The sequence below is a fragment of the Trypanosoma rangeli genome (assembly GCF_003719475.1).
Source record: "Trypanosoma rangeli strain AM80 chromosome Unknown Tra_15.4_contig_00393, whole genome shotgun sequence".
NCBI lineage: Eukaryota > Euglenozoa > Kinetoplastea > Trypanosomatida > Trypanosomatidae > Trypanosoma > Trypanosoma rangeli.
Genome location: NW_021706139.1, coordinates 1 through 9,726, shown reverse-complemented (window position 1 = coordinate 9,726; position 9,726 = coordinate 1). Strand labels below are relative to the sequence as shown.

Sequence of the window (9,726 nt, the reverse complement as noted above, 5' to 3'; positions counted from 1 at the left end):
TGGAGTGCGCGGGCGGAAGATCAACGACGGGCACGATGAATATGATGGATGTGTGTGTGACGGAGATGGAGCAGAGGTCACCCATCGCGCTTGGTTGCCGGTGGGACGTGGACCGCTACGAGTCCATGTGCAGCGCATCAAAAAACATAGTCATGAGAGTGCTAGCAGGCTCTAAGTTGCGGCGTTTGTCAAGCAATGTGTCAATACATACTCATAAATTCATATACTACACATACTGAGTACTGGTGTCAACGCTTTCAGAAAAAGGAGTTTATCTAACTGGTGTATGCTTTCTTTCTCCAAGTTCCAACACTGAAAGAAGGTGATGGAGCAACAAAAAGTAGGGTGTGGAGCAACACCAGTAATATCACCGAAAAAAATGTAGGCCATACTTGAATTGGTTTGGACTACACAAGTGATGTCCTGTTTTTCTGTGGGTGGGGGTTGTGTGCAATGTGTGTGTGTGTTTTTTTGCCTTTTTTTTTTTTGAGGGCCTATGAGAGAGATGGCAGAACCTGGCGGTGTTTTGGTGAGAAAAATCCCAATATAATATAATATTATGTCCTTTTTTTAAAAGAATATTATTATTTTTTGCATGGTGTCCGAGGCTTGTTGTTCAATTTTTTTTTTGTTGTTGTTGTTGCTTACCGTCACTGTTGTATCTACCCTTGTTGGGGTGCACATCAGGGAATAAATAACGACGAAGCAGCAGGAAGGAATGGAGGAGACAGCGGCGGAGGTTGCTTTGAAAATGCCACCACGCACTGTTGAAGAGATGCTTGCGGGCGCCATGTGGGTAACGAATCTCACTGATCCAGCACTCTGCCTTGAGCGCCTTCACGAGACGTTTAATGAAGTCATCTTCACCTGCGCCGAGGAGGAGGTGGAGGAGGAGGAGGAGGAGAAGCACGTAGGGCGGCTCAGGACGGCGGCAGACCGTCTGCGGGAGCAGAGGGCAAAGGAGGACCTCAGACGCGCCTTAATGGATTTGCAGGACACTACATATGTGGAGGAGGCAAACGAGGGAGAGGAGGCGGGAGAGGATGAAGAAGATGGTGCCGATGAAGAGGGCAGCGCCGATGAATTTTCCGAGGAGTCAGAACTTATGAATGATGAGGAGTTTTTGTCGTGGATCCACCGCAGTGACAATCAGCGCCAGGAGGAGCCTGCGAAATTGATGGGTCTAGATGCGACCGCCGCAGACTCCGCTGTCACTGGCGTTGAACTTGAGCTGCATCGTGTCGGCCTTGGCGAGGAGGACAAACGTATGGCGGAGGATCCGCTGCCGGAGCGACTCAAGGCCATTGAGGTTCAGGAGAGGCGACCAGCACTTGGATCGCGTATACTACCACACGGCTATTCCTACAAAATACCCCTTGAATATGAGGCATTCTGGATCCTACGGCAGTTGCGTGGTGCTGGCCAGCCACTGGCGCACAACACTCGCATCTGCGCTATTGCAACTCGCCCGCCACCGGAGGTGGTAGACGAACCTGTGGTGGTGGCTATCGCCTACGCCGTGCGAAAGATGACTCAGGAATACATGGAACCGGCGCATTTGATGCTGTATCACCAGACTGCGTTACACCCCCTCTTATGCGCGTTGCTAGAGAATTCACCGCTCACAGAGGCGGCAGAAAGTACACTGCCCGTTTCTTCTTACGCCTACAGTGTGGAAACTGGAAGACGACAACGCCCGTTCATATCTGACGCATACGTTGGTTTCAGTGCATTGGCTGACCGTTCGATCGGTGAGGGTAACTCTGCTTGGAATCGTCTTGACAGCAATGACAGTGACTTTGTTCAACGCAAGCCATGTTTTGTGGAACTGGGTCGTTTGTTAGTGCGCATTCTTGAGCTTGATGTTCTCTGCCACCGCCTAGAAAGTCAGCGGCAGCAGCTGCTGTTAAAGCTGAAGGATCACCCCGAGTCTAGCGTGCAGGAGCAGCGTGTGGCGCTGCAAAGTCTTGTCTTTGAGAGCGGCATTGAGGCAGACCTTTGGCAGACGTTTTCAAGTTTTCTTACCGCCGGTCATGGGCGGGGGCCAACGCAGGTGCTAAAGAGGCTCGGTCTCGAGGACGCATTTGAGGAGTACACCATTACTGGGCTCCAGTACCAAGAAAACCTGCTTGCTAACGCGCCAATTCATGTGTGTCAGTCGCCGCAATCAATACCATTGATGGATTGGGCGCGCCATGTTGGCGCCACCGCTCGCGCACCGCGCTCCGCTGAGGCTGTACTATCTCTTTTTAACCAGGCTATTGTGGAACAATTTTCAAAGCTGCCTATTCTCCGAAAGCGGCTGTTTGACGTATTTTGTGCGGAAGGAGATCTCATTGTGACGTACAAGCTCTGTGAAAGGAGAGACGATGTGTATTCGTTGGCCACTTTCTTTGTGGAGCATCCCCGGCACTATCTGGATTTACTGGAGCGAGAGCGGCAAGGCACGGTGGGACTCTACTATGTTTTGAGTGAGGATCTAGTGTACCGTGAGATGAATCTGCGCCAGCTGTACGATCGCTCCTCCGCCGCAGATGAGTGGTTTTTAGAGCGAGAAAGGGCAATGGGACTTTTGCTGGTGCGACTGATCGACGGTCTTATACCAAAGGTAAAGGCGGAGCTCAGTCAGTTTGCACAACATTTTGTGCAAACACAAGCTGTGGAACGCCTTGGCCTGATGTGTGCTCAAGGCTCCTATGAACCTACACGACTCTGTCTTGAGGCCTACGACAACGACGTTCTCACATGGGAGCCGGAGTGGAATGTTGTAGAGGCCCTCCCATTGAAACGGATACAAGTGCACGGTCACAAGCCTCTTGCACGTGTGTGTGCCGCCTACCGCGCTGATAACGGCATGACTCATATAAGCTTTATTGATGAGTCTGGCTCTTTTATTGGTTCGATGCGGTGGGCAGACTGCGCATTGAGTTCCGAAAGTGGTCGAGCGGCCAATTTGATGCAGCAGAATCAGCTTGAGAAACTCTGCTCACGTTATAGCCCTAGTGTAATTGTTGTCGGGGCTTCTAACATAGCATCTCTCGCATTGATGCGTTCCTTGCTAAGGTTTTTGCGGGAACACGTCTATACAACTTTTCATGTTCACATCCCTGTTGTCTGGGCTCCAGTAGAAGTGGCACGTTTGTACAGCAGCACAACCTACGCGGAGCTTGAGATGCCTGGAACGGACTCTCTTTGTCGTACCTCTGTAGCCCTGGCGCGTTACGTACAAGACCCGCTCCATACCATTTGTGTTCTCTTTGACAAGGAAAGAACGGCGCTACGTCTTTCTCTTGGTGCCACCGTGCATACAACAAGTGAGAAGGAGGATCAACTCTACGCGCGACTTTGTTGGGAAATGAGTCTGTGGGTTACTGCATGCGGAGTTTGGGTCGAGGACTGCGTTACCCGACCGGCAAGCGTGGCGTCGTTGCAGTTTATAGCGGGATTTGGTCCATCAAGGGCGCGTAAGCTGCAGAATCTGCTGACGTTGCGTCGCCCGAATAGTCGTGAAGAGTGTGGCCAGCTTATTACAGAGTGGTTAGGGGCATATGTTTTACTTAATGCGATTTCTTCGCTGCGTTTGGGCCCCCCAAGTGACGTTTCTGTCGGCGATGGAGGGTCATCGTTCCGGTGGCATCTTCTTGATCAAACGTTGATACCGCGCGAGTGGTACAGTGCCGCGGCGTTTGTTGCGAGAGCGGCACTTAAAAATATCCCATCAAGACTAGTTGCGCTTGTGGACTTTATGCAACTGGAGGCGTCAGACAAACGTCACCGCCTTGACCGCCACGCACATCAGCAAGATATGATTGCCGCTATTCGCGAGGCCCATCGTCCCGAGTGGGATTCATTGCTGGGGGAGAGAGAGGTGGAGTTTCTGCAGGAGGAGATGATAGCGGCGGGTCAGTCCTTTCTACGACGGCCGTACCGGCGACTGTCGCACAGGGAACTCATGACGTGTGTGACGGGCATCGTTTACTGCACACAATCCGGCGCGTCTGCTGAGACTCGTTCAGCTGATACACGCTCTCTAGTCATCTGTGAGGGGGAGTATGTGACGGGAACGGTGCAAGGCGTGCGCGGTGGTGGGGCTGTGCCGGGTATTCGTCTTTCCACATCGTTTGGGTTGGGCGCCTTCATTGCCGCAGAAGACATTGGCGATGAGACAATGAAGCAGGATGTTCTCTTGTATGAGCAAGCCTTGCATGATAATGCTGGCACGCCACAAAACCGCTCGTTTGTGGCATCTCCCACTTGGCTGCGCCGTGGTGTGCCCATTCAAGGCGTTGTTATTGGCTGCAATTGGGAGCGCTGCGAGTTACGCCTGCGGTGGTGCCGACCACGTGACACCCTGTCTACTAGTGATCGCAGTAGGGTGGAGGGTGGTGACGAGGACGGCATAGGCGGGGATCATCATTACTTGTCTTACGCCGCAGGTGCTGACGATGCGACGAGCAGCGCAAACTCTCTCCGTACGGTGCGAATGAATGTGGAAGCTCGTGTCTTTGCAACAAAGATATCACGCCACCCGCTGTTTCGCGACTCCACTAGTGCCACTGCGCAAGCATATCTTCATAACAAGAAGATTGGGGAGGTTATTCTTCGCCCGGCGGCTGGCAGGCGCAACAAGGCCATTGCGGTGGTGAAGATTGGTGAGAGGTCAACATGCAACTGGCTTATCAGTGAGGAACGGCGTTCAAACGGTGCTATTTACTACCGTTTGAAGGACAAGGTGACGGGTCGCGAGCTGGAGTTTGACGACGTGGACGAGTTCCTCAATAATTTCATTGCACCGATGGTTTTGCTCGTACAGAGCATCCGCGACCACCGACGGTTTGTTGGGAGTGTCCGGGATGTGCAGGGGGCACTGGAGGCCCAGCACCAGAGTGGCCTTGGCTTAACATATGCCTTTGCTGAGGTCTCTCAACAATCTAGGCCACCGTTTTATCGCGTGTTTACGCGCGGAGGGACGACGGATCGGAACTTTCATCTTCACATTGATGACATCAGCATTTATGTACGCGTTCCGATTCGGCGCAGCGACGGGCAGGGCGGGATTGACTTTAGGTGGGTGAAGTGCCGCAACGCCGAGCACGTCAGTGAACTCGTGAAGGGCCTGGCGCGGCCTCGTTGGCGGTGGGGTACTGACGGACAGCGTTTGCCGTAACTAGTACTTTCTTTCCTTCTATGTACCTGAGAAAGCGAGAAGTAGGAGAAGGTGGATGAGAGGAGAGCAGAGGAGAGGAGGGGGTATCTTAGCGGCTCGTTGTGGTCGTTGTGGAGCTGCAGGTGAGGGGTGGTCTATCTTCCTTTCTGTCTGCTGCTCTGTTTGGCCTCCGTCTCCTACGCATGAAGGAGGCGAATAGAGCACCTACACGAAGAGAAGTAGAAGAGTACACACCTGAGAACAGGAAGAGGAGCAGGAAAGATGGAGGCAAAGAAGGGTGAGGGACTTGCTACCAACGGAAGAAAAAAAAAGCGGGATAAAACAAAAACCTAAGTGATGACGGAAGGTCCTTGTGAGGAGGAGGGAGAGAGGCCCTCTTAAACTGTATACGCTGGGAACACCCGCACGCACAGATGTGGCTGCGGAGGTGTGGTGGCCACGGCGGGTTGTTGGCGCACTCGCTGGATGTCGCCGCCAGAGTGACTCTGACAAGGATGGCTGCATTTTTGTTTCGTTTTCTTCCATTTGGGTTGTTTTGCTTAGGATTTATTTTTTTTTTTTTTTTTTAGGTTTAGAAGAAGTTGGGTCAGCGGGGGCGCAGCAGCTACAAAAAAAAAGCGTTGGGAGGTGGGCTGCAAGGTTCGCCAGCAGCCGAGGAAAGACACAAAATAACTACCACTGGGGGGAGGGGGACAATCAAAAGACAATAAGTAAAAGGGTAGGGAGAGTAAATTTGGTTGTGGGGAGGCAGCAGTAGCTGTGGATCGATTAAAAAGCAATCATAAGAGGTTGAGGGAAAAACCAAAAAGGAAGAAACTTGTGGTAGTGAATTGCAGTGGATAGGCGGGAGACAAGTAGCAGCGGCAAAAAAAAGAAACGACCATAATACTTGTGAACTACGTAACGTCTTGTTGCTTCCTAGTCAGACTCCGAAGGAAACAGCTGCAAGAGGAAGAAATATATATATATTTTTTGATTTTTGCTTTTTTTTTTTGGCGCAACAAATGGGTCTCAAGCGGGCGCAACACATTATGGCGCGGTTTGCTCGACAGTTTCCCGAGCAACGCAGCTCCTTGATGCGTGAAGTGGAGCAAATAGAGCGTGAGACGCGGCAAGGCGGCGATATCACGCGCTTGCCGGATCGTTGCAGGGCGCTTTTGCAGGAGTTCAAGGCAAACCGACCTCTGTTGTCGTATGTGGCGCAGGGATGTCCGTCGTGTTTGTCAGCCCTGTTGTCTCGGGCGGGCCGCTGCGAAGATGTCGACGGGGCCATCTTGAAGCTTGCAGCTGCCTTGGCGGTGTCCGGCGCTCGTGCTGACAAGCTGATGGACAACATCAACAAGAATTTTTCAACGTTTATGTTGCTTGTCTTTGTCCATAACGCGACATTGGCGAATCTGGCGTCTTCACTGCTTGGTTGGGCAATACAGTTGGCCTCTGAGGGCGAAAGACTTGCGTCGCGGTTGCTCTGTGACGATGACTTTTGGTGGCGGTTGGATGACCTTTGGTTTAATGGTGGAACGCACGTGCCATCTGGCCTTCTCACGGCCTCTCTAGGGTTGCTGCGAGCGTGTTGTAGTGTGACGAGAACGGCGCGCGGTGCTGTTGTCTCACGGTTGATACGCCTTTGCGCCCTTGAAAGTGTGCGGGAAGACGAGTGCGTGATGAGTATGGCATTGCAGCTGCTCGTTGTCGTGCGGCTCACGGCGGCGGAATCCGACAGGGACGTCGATGACTGCCTCGCCATGCTCACCAACTCACGTGCGGCCGGTGCGGACGAAGACGGAAACGAGGCGCAAACACTCAGCGAGGCGTGGGCGACTGGCAGCGATGATATTCCTGTCGCCGCGTTGAGTGCGGCGCTTGACTCATTGCGGAGAGATCAGTTCGACAGTGCAGCCCGGATGAGGGATCTTCACGCTATCGCTCAACTGCTGTTTCTTCCACACGCGCCACCGGGCATGGCAGCCGCACTGCTGGTGTTGTTGCCAGGGGCTCTGAAGACTGTGGTTGTGGCAGCCAGTGGTGTGGATGAGAACGTTAGCGCATGCGCCTGTACAATCCTTGCCTTTGCCATTAGTGGGCGGGAGTGGAAGGCGGTAGCTCCACGGCAGCAGTCAGAGTCACAAGAGCGGTACCATTATAAGGGGTTTGATCCCGTGTACTACCAGAATTGCTTAGTAGAACATTTCTTTCTCCTCGGTGGCGTCGTACTCTTAGAAGATTTGCTTACGGACTACAGCAACAGTGTCATTGTGGGGGCACTTCGATTACTTCGATCGATTCTTCAGTTCTCAGATGAGGGGCGGAATGTGATATTGGCATCGAAATGCATCGAGGTGCTATGCAGGGCCATTGAAGATATGAGCCAAGATTCTAATCTTTCTCTCTTGTTGAATGGCACCGATGGGGAAACTGCCTTGTTCCTCGTACTCGACACGATTGCTCAGTTGGGTGGCGATGAAGTGCGACTGTTGCCGGAAGGAGCACTTGCATGCATCGGGGCAATTGCCACAGAGGCACGAAGTAATGCAAAAGTTTTGAAAGCTTCTATTTGTGCCTTGACGTTACTTGCAAAGGCATACCCCTTGGCAGCCACACTTGTGTTAGACTATGAATACATGAACGCTGCTCTTGCGTTTGGTGAGAGTGTCGCCCCAAGCGAGTTGGATGCCCTCTATCTCATAGGCTCTCTTAACATCATGGCCGTCATCGTTTCTAGACTACCGTCAAGTGTTACGCTTGAATGGATTGAAATCATCGTACTGGCCTCACGACGACTACAGGCGTGGGAAGAGACTGTCCCTGGTTATGCTTATGCATTTTGGAACACTCTCCTAGAGACAGTCGCCGCTTCCAAGGATGGTTCCGCCTACTTGTTTGAGGATGAAAACCTCCTTCGACTCCTGTGTGCTTCGTTGACGCGGTGCTGCCAGATATATCTTACGACGAAAAATAAGAGACCTGTTAGCAGTGATGCAGAGGCTAATACTGGTGACGGGAGTAGAAGTTGCGAGGCTCTTCATCTGCTTTCGTTGCTGGTGCGGGTGACGAGGCACGTACCGCAAATAGAGCCCCAGCGATTCCCAGTGAAGGAGTGTAATGTTCTCGAGGGCATCGCGTTTCTTATTGCTGCTTCTCAAGATGTTGTTTCACCTGATCTGCTCCTTGATGCTGCGCTGACGCTTGTGACAGATGAGGAACTTTGCGACACTGCCCTTAACATCGTCTCACAGGCAGGGCAGTCTGTCGTCCCCGTTTTGCTGAGTCGCATGCAGTTTTTTATTGCGAGCCTCTCAACCTTTGCACCTACGACGGAAAATATGAATACCATGGAGGACTTCCGGGTTGCTTTGGTTGTCTTGCGCGGTGTCTTGGAGCACAGCGCCGCAAGCCATACCCATGCAACCCTTGAAGCAGTGACAGGCCTTGTCACGGCGGCACTTCGATTACTTAATGCGTCCCCACTACCCTTTGCACTGTATACGTGCCTCTTGTTCTTGCTATGCAGCATGCTGCATATGGAGGGTGTTGACGTGACGGAGGTTGTGTGCCAGTTATGTGCCACGGATCGCCTTGTGGAATTACTGTCACTTCTTCTGCGTCTCTCACGGGGACATGAGGAGGAAGAAAACTTGTGTGGCCTGATTTACGAACTGATACAGTGGCTGTATGAGGCACAAACCGTTTCGTCATTGCCCATTCGTTTGCAGGACGGTGCATTTATTTCCTTTGCGATGGAGCACGGCCCCCGCGACTGTAAGCATCCATCTTGCCGCTCACTCCTCATGCGGCTCTCTACGGCGGCAGGTTTTGAGCGTAATATGTTTGAGTCGCACGGAGAGTTGTGCCTTGCGGCCCCGAGAGATGCCCCTGCGGGTAGTGGAGGTGAGAGCGGGGAGTTGTGTGCCGCCACTTTGCGGTGTGATGAGGGGGCAGACGAGGATAAGGGAGAGGAAGTGGAGGGGTGCTGTGGAATTGCTGGGAAATCCTGCTAATGCGCCAGTTCACGAACCAGTTGAAGTAAATTTGGCAGAACGATGCTGATGCGGGGTGGGGGTGGGGGTGGGGATGGAAGAGATACTTTTGACTGGGGCTGCCGTTTGACGACATTCCTGCCTTCACCTTTTTTTTTTCTCAATATTTTCAACGGAAAAGGTTTTTGTTTGTTTGTTAGCTGCATCTACTGTTAGATTGGTTGTGAAACTGGCGTGCAACTCAAAGGAATGGCGCTGTCGCACCGCGAGCACAGCTGCTGTTTTCCTGTTATGAGTTTTTTTTGCACGTGCCGAAAAAAATGCCGCAGCCGATTTGGCTCATGATGGGGACCGCCTTTCTGCTGAAGACGGCACACGGCGCCGCTGCCTCTGGAAAACAGTTTTTTCTCTCCGCGCAGCATACCATTGCACTATGGCAATTCATCGCGGACCCGACTCGACTGACGATACCAGAGGTGTACCGCAAGACGAGGTTTGTAGTCGTGCGTCTGTATTTGCCGGATAGTGATGGACGGGCAATCACCGGCAGCAAGGTGACCTGCATCTAGTGTCCCTCACCCC

At 52.5% G+C, this 9,726-nt stretch overlaps 2 protein-coding genes and 1 pseudogene across 2 annotated transcripts, besides 5 other annotated features; all 3 read left to right on the top strand.

Annotated features, from left to right (window-relative positions):
• Positions 1-424: 424 nt before the first annotated feature.
• Positions 425-467: a microsatellite.
• Positions 468-609: 142 nt separating this feature from the next.
• Positions 610-643: a microsatellite.
• A 75-nt stretch (positions 644-718) lies between these two features.
• On the top strand, positions 719-5,167 carry TraAM80_08256 (transcription elongation factor SPT6; the record flags this gene model as incomplete). The annotated part of the gene is made up of 1 exon (XM_029385009.1): positions 719-5,167. One exon carries the CDS (start codon positions 719-721, stop codon positions 5,165-5,167), a length of 4,449 nt encoding a protein of 1,482 aa, XP_029235133.1.
• Positions 5,168-5,203: 36 nt separating this feature from the next.
• Positions 5,204-5,251: a microsatellite.
• Positions 5,252-5,671: 420 nt separating this feature from the next.
• Positions 5,672-5,712: a sequence feature (A-rich).
• Positions 5,713-5,734: a microsatellite.
• Positions 5,735-6,171: 437 nt separating this feature from the next.
• TraAM80_08255 (uncharacterized protein) lies at positions 6,172-9,165 on the top strand (the record flags this gene model as incomplete). The annotated part of the gene is made up of 1 exon (XM_029385008.1): positions 6,172-9,165. The coding sequence occupies one exon, from the start codon at positions 6,172-6,174 to the stop codon at positions 9,163-9,165; it is 2,994 nt and encodes a 997-aa protein (XP_029235132.1).
• A 198-nt stretch (positions 9,166-9,363) lies between these two features.
• TraAM80_08254 (hypothetical protein) lies at positions 9,364-9,705 on the top strand (annotated as a pseudogene).
• Positions 9,706-9,726: the final 21 nt, after the last annotated feature.